Source organism: Vigna umbellata, chromosome 11 (genome assembly GCF_029865625.1).
Source record: "Vigna umbellata cultivar VRB3 chromosome 11, Vumbellata_1.0, whole genome shotgun sequence".
Lineage (NCBI taxonomy): Eukaryota > Viridiplantae > Streptophyta > Magnoliopsida > Fabales > Fabaceae > Vigna > Vigna umbellata.
The window spans coordinates 22,362,501-22,380,212 of NC_142175.1; the positions used below are offsets into that span (position 1 = coordinate 22,362,501).

The following is a 17,712-nucleotide window of genomic DNA, read 5'->3' on the forward strand; positions in this document are numbered from 1 at the left end:
GAATATCAAAGGTAAAGAAATGAACTCTAGCATCTACAGACTATGGTTTTAGTTAATAGTTGATATTTTCAATCTTGCTAAGGTTATGTCTACTTCAAATTTATATTGCTTAGATAAGGTAACCGTATTTGAGAACTTGCCTTAACTGTATTTGAGAAACCGTGTATATTCTAAAGTAACTCTAAGTGGGTTTGTAATAAATGAATGTCAAAAAATGATAACAAGATGAATAAAAGAAGTATTAGACATTTAAAAAAGGGAACTTACTTCTTTGAGGGGCGGATAGAGAAAGAGAGGATTGGACTTGAGGAGCAGCACTTTGAAGTGCTAGTGGATTACTTCTTTGAGGGGCAGATAGAGAGGGAGAGGATTGGACTTGAGGAGTAGCACTTTGAGTTGTTGGTGGATGATTAACAATATGACCCCATGTATGAGAGGCACTTTGCTATGTATGATGTTTTGTCTCCTTCTTCTTAACTGTTATTCTCTTCATCTTCAGGTGGTCTACAAACAATTACATAAATAAAAGTTAAACCACCTATGTAAGATATAATAAAGAAGAAAATAAACAGAATAACAACATATATAATAACTAACAATTAAAATTAAAACCTTGTTAATGGTATATTTCTTTCATCATCTGGAAATAATGTTTCTAAGTTTTGTTGTTGAAACGGTTCACATTCATGAAAGTTGTCAACATCATCTTCACCCATGTTGTACAAGTCTCTAGGCTTTATATGTACAGGGATGCACCAATTTTTATCAAACTCATCATCTACATAATATACCAATTTTGCTTGTGATGCCTGAATGTATTGTTCATCCTCATCATTATCACCAGTATGAATCAAGCATCCAAAACATACACTTGTAAATCCCAACTCATCAGTCACAATCCCCCTACAAGTAGTTGTATTAGCCCATATACATTTGAACAACACAACTGAGAAACGACCATGGTAGTTTATTTCAATTATGTCCATTAATCGACCATAATAAGGCACACCTCCAAATTGCATTTGATTATCACTAGTACTTGCATAACTCATTGTCCCAAATGTACCAAATACTCCACTATTTTGTGTTTTAAGCCATAAGTCACGCTCCAAGATCCTAAACTTGAATCCGTTAACATTGTAGGCACTATATCGCTTTGCAATATCAATTGGACCCATGGCTAAGAATTTGAAATCAGTTGAGTGAAGGCTAGTTGAGTCATTCCTTATCTAAAAGGAATAAAAATAACATATCCAAGTCAATTATCAATTATAACACATAATGAAACCAATCATCAATGGACCCAATATACGTACACAATGTGAAAACCAATCTACAAATTCCCTATGAACTTTCTTGTCTATCAAAGATGATTGTCGACTCCGATTTCTCAATTGTCTCCTATAATGTCTGTAAATTCCCTACACGAAGTGTCCAAATTATACATAGTTACTTTCTAATAAAAGACTAATTAATAGAATTGATCAAGTGAAAATACTTACTGAAGAAATGGGTCAACTATGGCACTATTTGTTAGGATATGACGATGTGCCTGTAACTTTTCCTTTGCAAATAGAGTGAAATAAGTGAAACCTCCAACTGGTTTTCCGATCGGTGGGAATAAAGTGCTTACAGTACAAGAGTCAATGCTTGGTTCATCATTAACACGACGCAATCTATTAAACACAGCCTCAATTCCATCTAAGTATCTAGAACAAAAGGTTAAGCACTTTGCAACCATGTAACCTTCAACTATTGAGCCTTCACCTTGTGCCTTATTACGCACATAAGACTTCAATTTTCCCAAGTACCTCTCAATAGGATACATTCATCGATATTGGACAGGTCCTCCAAGCTTGGCATCTTCTACTAAATGTACAATCAAATGAACCATCATTGTAAAAAAAGGAGGGAATAACATCTCCATGTGACACAATGTGAGGACAACTCTATCTTGTAATTGGACAAGTTCATCTATCTTCAAAACTTTATTACATAATTGTTTAAAAAGAGAGCATAGATCAATCAAAATAGACGAGACTTCTTTAGGGAGTGTCTTTCTTATTGCCAAAGGGAGAAGTTGCTCCATCAACACATGTGAGTCATGACTTTTTAGTCCTCCAATCTTATGTTGTTTGACATCAACGCATCTACTGATGTTACTTGAGTAACCATCAGGTACAGTTATATTCTTCAAAGTTTTCAGAAACATATCCTTATATACATTTGACAATGTATATATAGCAGGAAGATATCTATCATTCTCGTCAGGCCACAAATCTGGTCTTATACACCAAAGTTGTAAGTCCTTTCTTGCCTTTAGATTGTCTTTGCATTTATTATTTGTAATATCATTCAACAATGTAAACAATATATTGTCACAAACATTTTTTTCAATGTGCATAACATTAGGATGATCAACTCCCAATAAGGAAGGTCAAAAAATATACTTTTCTTTCGTTATTGTAGAGTCTCTACCTTAGGATGATCAACTCTGTGTTGTCTTTTTTATCTTTCTTCAACTATAGGTTCTTTACCAAATTCAACATGAACATTACCAAGTTGTAAGATATCATGACCTGAGATTGCCACTGGTTGGCTTCTATTTTCAATAGTTCCATCAAACCTCATATGAGCCAATCTAAACCTATGTCTTCCATCTAACCACCGACGATGACTTATAAAACAAAATTTCCCTCCTTTGACAAACTTCTTAGGAGTAGTGTCAAAATTACATCTCGGACATGTCAATCATGTATGTGTGTTCCACCCAGATAAGGTTCCAAGTCCTAGAAAGTCATTAATAGTCCACAATATGGTTGCACGCATATCAAATACTTCATTCCCATATGAATCAAAAGTTTTGATGTCAGTGTTCCATAACTCCTTCAACTCTTTCTATTCATGGTTGTAAGTAAACATCAATATGATTACCCGGTGCTCGCTTTCCAGGAATGATCATGGAGAGAATGAATGAACTTTGTTTCATACACATCCAAGGAGGAAGGTTGTATGGTATGAGAACAATTGGCCAAATACTGTGATTGGTGCTCAAGTTGCCATATGGATTGAACCCATCAGTAGCTAAACTAAGTCTCACATTTTGAGGGTCTAAGGCAAGTTGAGGGTGCATCAAGTCAAATTTCTTCCATGCTTCAGAATCTCTTGGATGTCTTAACATGCCTTCATCCGTACTTTTTGATGCATGCCATCTCATATGCTAAACTATTTTAGATGACAAAAACATCCTCTGTAATCGAGGCTTCAAAGTAAAATACCTTAACACCTTTGCAGGAATCTTCTTTCGCTTATTAACAACAACATCGTCACCAATTGTATTTCTCCTTTTTGGCTTCCATCTTGATGTCTTACATTTCTTACAAGAATCTCTATATTTGTCTTCTCCAACATACAACATACAATCATTCGGACAAGCATCAATTTTGGTGTAATGAAGACCAAGCTTGTTAATCACTTTTTTGGCTTCATAGAATGAGTTTGGAATTTTAGCATGTTCAAATGCATCTGCTAGCAACTCCAGTATCATGGACATAGCTTTGTCACTTATTCTGCATAGACATTTGATGTGATACAACTTCACCAAGAAAGAATGTTTTGAATATTTATCACATCCTTCATATAAGCTTTGTTGTCCATCTTGCATTAATTCAAAAAAATATGTCCCATCATGACTTCTAGTATGGCTTGACTCTACACCCATCTCATCATCATCCGTCATGTCGTTGTTAGAGCAATGATGTGCAAATACATCATTAATCATTTCACACATATTATCATTAATTTAAACTCTTCCACCATCTTCTTCGGCCATTACTTGAGGTGCTTCGTCATTTACTTTTCTTTCCTCGTGTAGAAGCCACAATGTATACTTTTTTGGAAAAGGTTTAATAATTAGGTGCTCTTTTACTTCTTCACGACTTTGTCATTTCTTAAAATTTCATTTTGGACATGGACATATTATTTTTCCCCTAACACCACTATTAGTGAGTGCAAAGTCCAAGGTATTCAATCCTCTCATATATTGACTTGTATTTCGAGGCATGTCTATCCATGATTTGTCCATTAAAACGATCTCTGTTCATGCCAAATAGGATTCGAAGGTTAAAAAAAGTGAAGATATTCAACGAAACACTACATAAGATGAATTTACTAAACTCTGATAACTAATCCAAGGAAAATCATTTACAATCTACTTTCCTTTTATGGGGAAAGTCAACCCACAATCCCTTAGATCAAGGGATTTATTTCAGGAGTTAATTTCACAATCCCTTGGATCAAGGGACTATGAGAGTAGTGTACTCAGAGGCTCCATATATATAGAGCAAGATATAAGAGGTAAATTCTAATTGCTGAAAGTAAGTATTTGACAGTGATAAGTGCAATTGTCTTACAGGGATAGGTTCCCTACTTAAAGCCTACTATAAGGCTATACACTAACAGACCTAAATTAATTTAACTATAAAGAACAAGGGCAACAAAGATTGAACTGCTAAACACTTGGACATTGAACTTTTGATACCGTGTCTCAAACAAAATATCTTAAAAGTTTAACATTTTAATTGAAAGACTCTTTACATTTATAAATTATAACAATAATGATATATGACTTCATTCCAAGTCCGAATTTTCAAAAAGCATAGCAAATGGAACAACTTGTCGATCCATTGGATACTTGACGAGTAAAAAGTAAACTTATTTCCTGTAAAATTTAATATCTGATTGCGAAATGGTCTTTTAACATCAATACTTATGCTCACCAAACAGGATCAACTACAAGGATTCTAGAGTGTTATCCTATTATACTAGATCACACATAAATTCATGAAACCATTGTTTTAAAAATAATAATAGTCATTAACTTGGTTTAGATATTGGGTTAATTAGTTACAGGTTGAACCAATAGGTCAGCAATTGAACCACATAAAATGGAGGAGATTAAAATAATAATTAAGATTATGTATATATTAACATTTCTTCATATAAGATATTAATACTGATGTTGGTTTCCTGGGGAAATGCAAGGATAAAGTTCCAGTGCAAAGTGTTTGATTCTCGATCTACTTACTTTTTAAAAGTTTTCTAAAATTTCCTTAAAACCATAAGTAATCTGGAGCTATGTTTATGCAGCATACTCAAAACCTTCAACTCAGGATTGTCCTTTCCATGCAATATTTCAACATTTTAACCAGTTTGCTCAAGACTAGAGTTACACAATTTAATCCAGTTCGAAGCCAGTTTAATGACATAAAATCCGATATTCAATCCAATAAAATCCCTAAAAGATAAGAAAATTAAAGGAAACAGATATAACAGAAAAATTGTTCAAAATCAAATCGTCACGGTGTAGGTGCAACTAAACCATGCAGATTGAAGAGATAAGATGAACATACCAGGGAGGATTTCAATTTGAGGGGTTGGAGAGAGAATGTTTTGTACTGTAGTGATAGAAATCGCCTAGTAGATTCCTGATACCTTCAACAAGTTTCATTAACTTTTACGTAAGTGCCAAAACCAGAGAGCCAAAAACAGAGACGAAATGTTTTGAGTTACAACACAAATATTGAACATCAGTAGATCAAACAAAGAATGAGAGAGCCAAAACCGGAGAGCCAAGATCGAACACAGTCTTACCTTGATAGTCAGTGCGGGAGCGCGTCAGAGCACCTCGAACTCGCTCAACCCATAAATGCCTCGACGCCTCCACCTCGATGCTCCACCTCGTAGGAGAAGACGAACACGAAGTCAAGGAAGAGAAGACGAACACGAAGCCAAGCACGAGAAGATTGTGCTGCGGGGAAGAGTTTGGGAGAAAATTCGATGAAGGGAGGTTAGGGTTCGAAGTATTCCTGAAAGTAGATTAGATGAAATATTCTATGACTGAAAGCGCGATGGGTTCCTAAGTATTCTAAAAATAAAAAAAATAATTTTTAAAAGAATAATAAAATAAAAGATATATGCGGCTTTAGAAAAAAAAACCGCTGAAATTATTCGGGGTTTTTAAAACCATGGAAAATAACCCCCTAAAATTAATAATTTTTGTAGTGTATGAGTCTAAAATTTAATTGATAAAATGGAGATATTTATGAAAATAATTGATTTCATATTTTTAAAAATAATTAATTTAACGTAAATATTTAATATTTAATTAACTAACGGCCACTAATATTCAGATATTGGTTTAGTTTGACAAAAGACTGAATGATGAAAACTTGTTGATGGATTAAATTCTATTTAGTGAATTTGTGACCATTCGAAGGTGTTAGTTACTGATAGATTAGACGATTAATTTGAGAATTCAATGGCCATTTTGAGGACTTGATGATGCTATTTTGGCAATATCTAGAATAATTAAGTATATTGGTTATTAAAAGAACCACTAATGTCAGATTTGTTATATCCGTTAGCGATTGATTAAGTTTTTTATATTATTTTTTTTTATTGAGATCACAAAAATATAAAATTTATGACAATACATTGTATTGATACAAATAAAATCTGGTAATGAGGAACATTTTGTTTTTCAGAATTCAATGGTAAAAACAATGATAAAATTATGATGCATAAAATAATACATTACATTAAAACAGAGAATTAAAATATTGACGTAAGTTTTAAGATACGGGTTATAAGATAATTACACCAAAAATACCAAGATTGGTGTAAAGAATATCTAAATTAATTGAACAAAATGTTTATAATTTTATATACTTTAAAGTCGTACTTTTTTCAAATTTTATTTCATGAGGTTATTTTGTTTGGAAGTTGAAGAAAGTTGCACTTCAAATAAAACAAAATCTATCTGTACTACCTCCTAGTGACTTATGGGTGAGGAAGGAGAGTCGGGCCGATTAAGTCGATCGGTAGTGGATCTAAGTGAGGTAAATGACGAGATAAATATCATTAATGGTTAGTCAATGCGGTTAATAATCACGATAGCAGCAAGAATGCGGCATTTATGGATAATTAACAGATTTCAGGGCACTATAATATACAGGATAAATGGATGATTAATGGGCTGGCCATTTTACGAAGCCTATAAATACAAGATTAATGACCAGGTTAGACATCGGAATCAATAGTTAAGTTAGTCTATCATAGCGTAATTCGGACTTGAGCGTCGGAGTGTTTTGTGCAGGTAAAACCCTATCGGTACCAGGAAAGGAGCAGCAAGTCCGAAGCAAGGAAGAGTGTTCTCGGCCCACTATTGAAACAATTGGCGCCCACCGTAGGACCGAGGACAAATACCCAGTTAAGATCACAAGGATGGCGGGATAGGCGGATCCAGGGGAGTTGATGCAAGAAATGCAAAGAAGGATGGAGGCAATGCAAGCGGAGATTGAGGCGTTAAGAGCAGAACGGGACAGATACAGGGATCAGTCGGTCCAACAGTCAGTGATCCCAACACAACACAAGTAGGAGACGGAGGAAACACGCAGGGGGAGGTGGAAACCATGAAGCGAATAGTGCTGCAGAAAACCAGGAAGGCCGACGTAACCCAAGAGTTGATGTTGGTCAGGGGGAACGGCCGGATGAAGCTGAGGGTTTGCACCCGTTTAAAGCGGTTGTGATGGAGGCGCTTATGCCTGAGAATAAAGCGCTTCCTACAATGGAAAAGTATGATGGATCGACTGACCCAAGTGAGCATCTACGATCCTTCGTAGATCCGATGACTGTTTACTCCAATGATAATCTGGTGTGGTGTAGGGTGTTCTCTTTATCATTGAAGGGAGAAGCCTTAGCTTGGTTCCATTCGTTGGAACCCAGGACGATTGATGGTTTTGGGACGCTGCGCAATCTATTTGGGCAACAGTGTGCCTCAAGCAAGCCCCAAGAGCTGACGTATTTGGCCCTATTAAAAATGAGGCAAGCAACAGGGGAAACCTTGAGGGACTTCATGGATCGGTTTAATAGGACCGTTCGGCAGGTAAAGGATGTGGATAGGAAATTCATACTGAATAGTCTCACAGAAGCTTTATGACCGGGACCTTTGGCAGATACTTTGTATGCTGAAGAACCATTGACCATGGTGGAGCTACAAAACAGAGCCAACAAGTTCATACACGTGGAGGAAATGCAGGCTTATCAGCAAGTTCAGAAGGAAGAGTATGCACGGGTGGTAGGTCACGATCATGGACGAAAGGATGGAAAGCAAGCACGAGAGCAAGATGAAGGGAGGAACTTCAAAAGAAGAGAATTCCTTAAGGGACCCCGATACACCCGGTATACATCATTGAGTGCAACAAGAATGAGGGTGATGGAAGAGGCCTTGCGGGCGGATCTTTTAACCCTGATACAGGCACCCACTCCCAAGAATGCTGATGGACAGAAGCATTGCAAGTATCACCAAAACTTGGGGCATGACACAGAAGATTGTGGCACACTGAGGGATAAGTTGGAAGAATTGGTTAGATAGGGTCATCTCAAGAGATACGTACAAGAAGAAAAGAGCCGAGAGGCGCCAAGGAATAATTATCCGAGGCAAAATAATCAGCACTCAGGCAGTAATGGAAAGCGCTGGGAAGATCGGCGTGGGGGAAGAACGGCGACAGAGCGATCCTTTAAGGGCCATATCAATACCATCTCATGGGGTTTCACAGGAGGAGGAGCTACCTCGTCAGCCAGGAAGAGGCACTTGAAAAGCCTGAGAAGTGCCAATCAAGCATATGTGAGGCAGAGGTCAATCCCCAAGATTACCTTCTCGAACGAAGATTGTCATGCTCCCGACCTTAATCAAGACGATCTGATGGTAATAACGGCGGTAATAGCCCAGTATACCGTGGCTAAGGTTTTGATAGATCAGGGGAGCTCGGCCAATATATTATATTGGAAGACGTTCCAACAAATGAACCTATCGAAAGATATCATAGCACCGTTTAATGAGCAGATTTTAGGTTTTGTTGGTGAAAGGGTGGATACAAGGGGGTATGTAGATCTCAGAACGAGTTTAGGGACCGAGCGGGGGGCCAAAGAATTGAAGGTCGGATTCTTGTTAGTTGAGGCTAACACCTCGTACAATGCCTTGCTAGGTCGGCCTTGTTTGAATGCTTTTAGAGCAATAGTGTCCACACCCCACTTGACGTTGAAGTATCCATCAAACGAGGGCAGGATTTGTACGGTCAATGCGGATCAGAGGATGGCGTGGGAATGTTATGTGGCAGGACTAAAGATGGAACCGTGGACACCAAGAGCAAGAGCAAGACGAGTGGAGGTAGCTATGGCAGATATGGATCCTAGGACGAACACCGAAGATCGTATGGAACCGCTCGGTGAGCTACAATCGTGCAGTTTGGGAGAAAAGGAAGAGCAATATACTTCCATTGGAGGGAACCTCGAGGATGATCAAAAGGAGGCCATCGGAGGAACATTGAGGGATAATAAAGACTTGTTTGCATGGACGGCGACAGATATGCCAGGAATTCATCCCAGTATAATGTCGCACAAATTATCTTTTTTTAGAGCAGCCCGTCCGGTGGCGCAAAAGAAACAAAGACCGGGGGAGGAAAAAAGGAGGGCGGTGGACGAGGAAGTTAAGAAGTTAATGGAGGGCGGTTCATTCGAGAGGTGAAGTATACCGCGTGGTTGGCTTATGTGGTAATGGTTAAAATGTCAAACGGGCAATGGCGAATGTGTACAGATTTCACCGATTTGAATAAGGCATGCCCAAAAGATGTGTTTCCACTTCCTAGCATTGATGGATTAGTAGATGTCGCATCGGGATATCAGATTCTTAGTTTTTTGGATACTTACTCTGGGTATAATCAAATTCCCATGTATCGTCCAGATTGTGAAAAAACAGCATTTATCACAGAGCGGTCTAATTACTGTTATGAGGTCATGCCATTCGGCCTTAAAAACGCTGGGGCCACTTACCAACGATTGATGGATAAAGTCTTCAAGAAGCAAATTGGGAGATGTATAGAAGTTTACGTTGATGATATGGTTGTAAGAACCCGCACGGTGGAGGAGCATGTGAAGGACTTGGCAGAAGTGTTTGGGCAGGTGCGGAGATACGGTATGCGATTGAATCCTGCTAAGTGCTCGTCCGGGGTTGCAGCAAGAAAGTTCTTGGGTTTCATGCTGACTGAACGGGGGATTGAAGCTAATCCAGAGAAGTGCCAAGCACTGTTAGAGATGAGAAGTCCTCAAAATTTGAAGGAGGTGCAAAGGTTAGTGCGACGATTGATTTCCTTATCCAGGTTTATCCCTAAACTGGCCGAACGGATAAGGCCAATCGTTAAAATAATGAAGAAGGATGTTAAAGGATTGTGGAACGATCAGTGTGAAGGTGCATTTGCGGAAGTGAAGCAGATACTAACTAGCCCACCTGTCATGGGGCGACCAGAGAGTAAGCATGATTTGCAACTCTATTTAGCTACGACTGATGTCATGATCAGTGTTGCACTGGTACAGGAACCTCCAGTGTTCAAATAAGTCTACTTTGTCAGTAGAATTCTCAAAGATTCAGAGACAAGGTATTAGCAGCTGGAGAAGGTAGCGTTGGCAGTATTGAACGCAACACAGCGCTTGAGGCCTTACTTCCAGAGCCATCAGGTGGTGGTAAGAACCGATCACCCAGTAGCAAAAATCCTGTGAAAACCAGATTTGGCAGGAAGGATAGTGGGTTGGTCCGTTGAGTTATCAGAGTTCGGTTTACGTTATGAACCACTCGAGTCGATACGAGGACAACACTTGGCAGAGTTTGCGGCGGAACTTCCTGTAGATGACGGGGATAACCCATTCCTCTGGAAACTTTTCTTCTATGGATCAACTAGTAAGAGTAGAGGAGGAGCGGGAATTGTGCTTGAAGGGCCAGATGGTGTGATAATTGAACAATCGCTTATCTTTAGATTCAAGATAAGTAACAACCAAGCTGAGTATGAGACCCTAATAGCAGGTATGGAGCTTGGTCTTGACTTAGGCGTTCTCTCTTTGGAGTGCCAGACTGATTCGCAGCTTGTCAAGGGACATATGAATGGAAGCTTCCAAGTAAAAGACGATCAGTTGCTTCAATATTTTCACAGAGCTCAGAGGTTAAGGGAGCGGTTCAAAACAATAGAGGTGAAGCATATATCTCGAGAGGAGAACACTCGAGCGGATGTGCTATCCAAATTAGCCTGCGGGAAGGAAAAGGGACAGTTGTCTTCAGTGATTAGAAGGACCTTGATGAAACCTATCATAGAAGGTTTAGCCACCTTCCAGCCGATTGAGCAATTTGATTGGAGAAAGGAAATCATAGAGTTAATCAAGGGGCAGGAGGAAGGGAGACCAATGAAAGCGAAAGACGCTAAGAGAATTGCTCGGTATCTTCTGATCGGGGAAGAATTGTACCAAAGAGGCTTCGCAGCTCCGCTGATGAAGTGTTTAATGCCAGAGGAAGCGGAATATGTTTTAAGGGAATTACACGAGGGGCTGTGCAGGAGACATACTGGCCAAAGGGCACTCCAAGCCCGAGTATTGAGAGCAGGATACTTCTGGCCAACATTGAGTAAAGACTGTGGCACTTTTGTCCAAAAGTGCCTGAGTTGCCAAAAGCATGAGAATGTGTTTAAGGCTCTCGCTACTGAGCTACATAGTCTTGTATCCCCATGGCCATTCGCCCAATGGGGAATGGACATTGTAGGTCTCATGCCGGTCGGCAGGGCTCAGAGAAAGTTTCTCTTGGTAGCCATTGATTACTTTACTGAGTGGGTGGAAGTCGAGCCTCTCGCTACCATATCCGCTGCACAGGTCCAGAAGTTTGTATGGAAGTCCATCTGTAGGTTCGGGTTACCGCAGACGATAATCACGGACAACGGAAGGCAATTCGTGGACAAGAAGTTGGTAGCCTTTTACCAGGGATTGGGAATAAAGCACATTACCAGCTCGGTGGAGCATCCCCGGACTAATGCGTAGGCAGAAGCGATGAACAAGGCCATTGTTCAAGAATTAAAGATGCGGCTTGGAGAGGCGAAGGGCGCATGGCCAGATGAGTTGTTGGAAGTCATGTGGAGCTATCGGTGTACGCCGCACGGCACCACAGGGGAATGTTCTTTCAATCTCACATATGGCACCGATGCGATGCTTCCGGTTGAGGTAGGAGAACCCACGGTCAGGAGAAGGTTGAAAGATGCTAAGCGAAATGAGGAGTCATTGAGGGTCGAGTTAGATGTCTTGCAAGAAAAACGATCGGTCATCTGGTCAGAGGCGCAAAAGAGGATGATTGCAAGAAGATACAATACGAAAGTCCGACCTAGGCAGTTTGTAGAGGGTCATATGGTTTGGCGTAAAACAGCGGACGCAAGGAAAGAACGGGCCCACGGAAAATTCGCTGCCAATTAGGAGGGGCCATTCAACATAGTTGAAAGCATTGGCGGTGGAGCATATTGGTTAGAGCATCTGAATGGCAAAGTTGTCCCAAATACTTGGAACGCAACTCATTTGAAGTTTTATTTTAGCTACAACTATGTAAATTTGCATTCAGTTAATAAATAACATCAGGAGGTTTTTTTGGCAATTTATGCTCATTTTCTAATTATGGTACGCGTGAAAAGGCCCACGGGCTGCTAAGCTCAAAAAGGGGTCCATGTCGTTCGTCACTCAACATAGGAAAGGGCCCTCGGGCAGTTAAGCTCAAAAGAGGGTCCCTGTCATTCGTCGCTCTACGTGGGAGAAGGCCCTCGGGATGTTAAGCTCAAAAGGGGTTCTTACCGTTCGTCACTCAAAACAGGAAAAGGCCCTCAGGCTGTTAAGCTCAAAAGGGGGTCCCTGTCATTTATCACTCAACGCGGGAAAAGGCCCTCGAGCTGTTAAGCTCAAAAGGGAGTCCCTATCGTTCATCACTCAACGCGGGAAAAGGCCCTCGGGCTGTTAAGCTCAAAAGGGAGTCCCTGTTGTTCGACGCTCAACGCGGGAAAAGGCCCTCGGGTTGTTAAGCTCAAAAGGGGGTCCCTGTCGTTCGTCGCACAACACAGGAAAAGGCCCTCGGGCTATTAAGCTCAAAGAGGGGTCCCTATCGTTCGTCGCTCTACGTGGGAAAAGGCCCTCGGGTTGTTAAGCTCAAAAGGGGGTCCCTGCCGTTCGTCGCTCAAAACAGGAAAAGGTCCTCGGGCTGTTAAGCTCAAAAGGGGGTCCTTATCGTTCGTCGCTCAACACGAGAAAAGGCCCTTGGCTTATTAAACTCAAAAGGGGGTCCCTACAGTTCGATGCTCAACGCAGGAAAAGGCCCTTGGGCTGTTAATCTCAAAAGGGGGTCCCTATCGTTCGTTGCTCATCACAAGAAAAGGCCCTCGGGCTGTTAAGCTCAAAAGGGGGTCCCTATCATTCGTCGCTCAACGCCGGAAAAGGTCCTCGGGGTGTTAAGCTCAAAAGGGGGTTCCTGTCGTTCGTCGCTCAACACATGAAAAGGCCATCAGGCTGTTAAGCTCAAAAGGGGATCCCTGTCGTTCGTCGCTCTATGCGGGAAAAGGGCCCTGGGGCATTAAGCTCAAAAGGGGTCCCTGTCGTTCATCACTCAACACAGGAAAAGGCCCTCGGGCTTTTAAGCTCAAAAGAGGGTTCCTGTCGTTCGTCACTCAACACAGGGAAGGCTCTCAGGTTGTTAAGCTCAAAAGGGGGTCCTTACCGATCAGCTAACTTTGCGAGCTCTGAGCTCAAAGATCATGTTCTCTTTATCTATTGTCTGTTATCAGTAAATATCGAACAATTTTTACTTCTTAACGATGAAGAAAATTGGTATTAGCATCGCGATGAGGATATCAGTTAACACTAATGTTTGCTAATATGGAATAAAAAATATGACAAATGTCTTGATCATTCATTGTTAAAAGTTTGTACAGGAAAGTACACTAAGTGCAAGTCTAAAACTAGGTAAAGTCAAAAGTACAGCTTAGAAAAAGTTCACGATCAAGTGTTGAGGGTCGTGTCTTCATCACCCACACGCTCGGAAACTAGTCTCCTTAGTAATGTTAGGGTCGACGGCAGGCTGGGTGGCATTATCGTCAGGATGGGTTAATGTCACCAACTGGCCGTCAACCAAGACCTTCATGATGTCGAACCCAGGGTGATTTAGAGGGGTTTCAAAGAAGTAATGACATTGTGCGATGCCCTGTTCGAACCCATGAAGGCGCTTGTCGCATACGGCACGGGCTAGGTATTCATTTTCTGCAGCAAGTTTCTTCTTATCGGCTATCAGGGAGTCCCTCTCTTTCATCAATTCATCATTTTGGGTGGAAGCTTTCTACAAGTCCAACTTCAAGGTGTCATTGGCCTGCTTGAGTTGGCGATTGTTATTTTTGGCTTGACTTAGAGCAGTGGCGGCTTTCCCACGATCGTCTTTCGCAGTTTTTAGGGCCTCGCTCAAACGAAGTGACAGGCTGACGTTTTCCTTTTCGGCAGCTTCTAAATCTTGACGAGCGACTTCCAATTCTTCATCCATCAAAGATTTGGTTGCACCAGCACCATAACTCATACACACGTTGGCCCGAGCGGTGAATTCATAAGCCATATCCAAAGCTTCGCTGGGAGACATCTCCCTAAAGGGTTTCTTCTCCTCGGGTTGGAGGTGATATTGAAGACGCTCAACAATGCTCAAACTCGGATCGAGGGGACCGACGCACAGAGGACCCTCTAATGTCTTCTTCTTGCTTTTCTTATTAGAAGAAGTGGATTTCTCTCGATAAGCTTTTCTCTTCACACCATCCTCAGGATGGACCTCTCTAGGATTCGTAGGAGGAAAGTTGGAGGGTTGATCAGTAGAAACCTTTGGGGAAGAATGGACATCGGGAAGGGGGATCCTTCAAAACGGCAGCATCAGGAGAGGATGTGCCTTCTCCGGCTTTCTTCAGCTCTTCTTTCTTGCGGGCCATCATTGCTAAGAAAGCCCGATGCTTTTCCATGTCACCGTATAAATCTGAAATAAGAAGAAAAATTTAGATAAGTCACAGGTGGCGGTAAGGGGATAATAAAAGTCTTACCGAACACTCTAGCACGCAAAGTGTTAGAGCCCAAGAAACCGATGAGCTTGCGAGAGAAGATCTTCCGGGGTAGCTGATCGAATTGGCTAACCACGTCTAGTTCATCAAGGGACATTTCAGCTTTAGACCAAGAAATCACTTTCTTGGGACATGACGTCCAATAAAAGGGAAATTTCGGCCGACCGTCCTCAGTGTAAAAACCCGACCAGTGGGAGTCCTTCATTGCAACCTTAAAGAAATTGGTCTTGAAATCCTTGTATGACGCATTGAACAAAGTAAACAATTGCTTATCCTTCACAGGGGCGAGGGACACCCAGGATTTACTCACAACGGGTATAGCTCGGAAGAAGTGCAGAAAGGCAGCAGGAGTTGGGGTTAAGAGGAGGGAAGAGCAAACCACGGAAAAGGCCTGCATGTAAGTCCACCCGTTCGGGTGTAGTTGAGTTGGGCATACATTCAGGGGTTGCAGAATGCCCATCTGAAGTCGGTAAAGGGAAGTCGAACACCTAAATCTCGAAATAGGGTAACGTACACATAAAAGAAATCTAGATCATAACCTTCACGCCCATGACATGCCCGCTCGTTTGCTCAACAAACTACTAGCTTAATGCGCTCAACATCTCTTATATTAGATAGTAAGCACACTCTACTGGCCAAAAACTCTGTGGAAGCGCTGGTAATAAAGTAAGGAGCATGCAAGCCTACCTCATACAGAGTCCATTTTTACCCTTTAATAGTAGGAGGAGGAGCGGCGTCGAACCATTCCCGGGTGTTGTCGACCTTCAGTTCCACATCCCCTTCGGAACCTTTGTTCTCAGATCCAAGAATAGAAGAGCTTACTGAGGACAATGACTCTGCCGCATCGTCAACGTACCTCGGACCCTCACCTGCAGCCTCATCGGCGGAAGGTGAAGAAGACATAATCACCTTTAAGCAAAGACGATCGGGGACGAGAGAAAAGAGGAGTAAAGATGTGAAAATGATGGGTGGACCCTCCTCGTATTTATATCCTGGAAAAGTGGTTTCGACGATAAATCCAAGCCTTTTGTGGCTTGTAGATCCAACGTTGGAGAAGAGTCGACCTTTCAAATCCAACTAATGTGATTACACGTGTCCTGGCATCAACGGTTACTCTTTACCTCAACCACCTTAAACTTTAAACCCCTTCGTGCCTATTAATAGGCGCTCGGGGCTTGAGGGGCTTAACGTACTACCTCCCAGTAACCGATCGATCAGGAGGAAGGAGAGTCGGGCCGATTGAGTCGATCGGTAGTGGGTTCAAGTGAGGTAAATGACGAGGTAAATGTCATTAATGGTTAGTCAATGCGGTTAATAATCACGATAACAGCAAGAATGCGGCATTTATGGGTAATTAGCATATTTCAGGGCACAATAATATACAACATTAATGGATGATTAATGGGTTGGCCATTTTACGAAGCCTATAAATACAAGATTAATGACCAGGTTAGACATCGGAATCAATAGTTAAGTTAACCTGCCATAGCGTAATTCTGACTTGAACGTCGGAGTGTTTTGTGCAGGTAAAACCCCGATCGATATCAGAAAATTATTCCGAAGCAAGGAAGAGTGTTCTCGGCCCACTACCGAAACACTATCTTTTTTCTCTAATTGTTTAAGAATTATGAAGATAATTTCTCTTGGTTTCAACAAATTCCAATTTAGAAAAGACAATCTATCAACAAATTCTCAACTTAACAATATTTTATTCACACTTATGGTGATTAGTACACTAAAAAAGACAAATTAGGCTGCAATGGCATGATTGGACTACATATAATATTAATTGGCTAACAAAATAAAACAGTACATACTGGAATAGATATAATAAATTCTAGTTTCAATTTTGTAAAACTCAGGTTAGTTTAATTTAGTTTTTAACCCTGAAGCTCTCAAATATATATATATATATATATATATATATATATATATATATATATATATATATATATAAACTCTACAAAAACCTTACTCATGTCATAAAAAAAATTAATATCACAAGATTGAAGGAAAAATTATCATATTTTTTCAATATTTCTCTTTTTGTTTGAGAAGTGATAAATATATTATTTATATATATATATATATATATATATATATAACATTTAATTATATAAATGTATCTATAAATATTTAAGATTTAAATAAAATAATAAAATTGACACATTATCTATATTTTCAACTGGGTTTTTATTATGTTGTTCTCTTTTGAACATTAAAAATACGTTAATATTAATATATTATAATTGTTTTTAATATAAGTTAAAACATTAAATTCAGTGTCAATCAATACTTTGAAGGTACAGACAACATCAAAAACTTAGTAAAGAATTCAAATTTCTAAATATTTAAGTTAAGAAACAAAGTAGGTGAGTGAAGTGAACCCAAATTGCCACAAAATTTATTACATTTAATTAAACCAACAAATGACTATCTTGGTAAAAATTGGTTGCCATTGCTACAAACAAGAAGAAGCAAACCCTAACCATGAAAACCAAAAAGACCAAAAAAAAAGTGTCATACCTACATTTGAAGGTTGTACTAGGAGAAAGATGACAAGGACATGACAATGATAACATAAGTGGAGAAGACAAATAATTTATGTAAAAAATAAAATAGAGTTTGTTATCATGAAGTTCATAGATATAAATCCATATATTCACACCTTTGTTCTATCATAATTTTCTTATCTTTCTAGTACATACATTATATTTTCACC

At 40.1% G+C, this 17,712-nt stretch overlaps 3 protein-coding genes and 1 pseudogene across 3 annotated transcripts; 2 read left to right on the plus strand and 2 right to left on the minus strand.

The window, feature by feature from the left end:
- Positions 1-473: 473 nt before the first annotated feature.
- On the minus strand, positions 474-2,089 carry LOC148191192 (uncharacterized). The gene is made up of 4 exons (XM_088101323.1): positions 1,503-2,089; positions 1,317-1,410; positions 613-1,229; positions 474-504 (listed from the first exon to the last, which is right to left on the minus strand). Exons 1-4 carry the CDS (start codon positions 1,826-1,828, stop codon positions 474-476), a joined length of 1,068 nt encoding a protein of 355 aa, XP_087957449.1. The 5' UTR covers positions 1,829-2,089.
- A 266-nt stretch (positions 2,090-2,355) lies between these two features.
- LOC148191193 (uncharacterized) lies at positions 2,356-4,084 on the minus strand (annotated as a pseudogene).
- A 3,504-nt stretch (positions 4,085-7,588) lies between these two features.
- LOC148191194 (uncharacterized) lies at positions 7,589-7,999 on the plus strand. The gene has a single exon (XM_088101324.1). It carries the CDS (start codon positions 7,589-7,591, stop codon positions 7,997-7,999), a length of 411 nt encoding a protein of 136 aa, XP_087957450.1.
- Positions 8,000-11,922: 3,923 nt separating this feature from the next.
- LOC148191195 (uncharacterized) lies at positions 11,923-12,339 on the plus strand. Its single transcript, XM_088101326.1, has one exon. The coding sequence runs from the start codon at positions 11,923-11,925 to the stop codon at positions 12,337-12,339; it is 417 nt and encodes a 138-aa protein (XP_087957452.1).
- Positions 12,340-17,712: the final 5,373 nt, after the last annotated feature.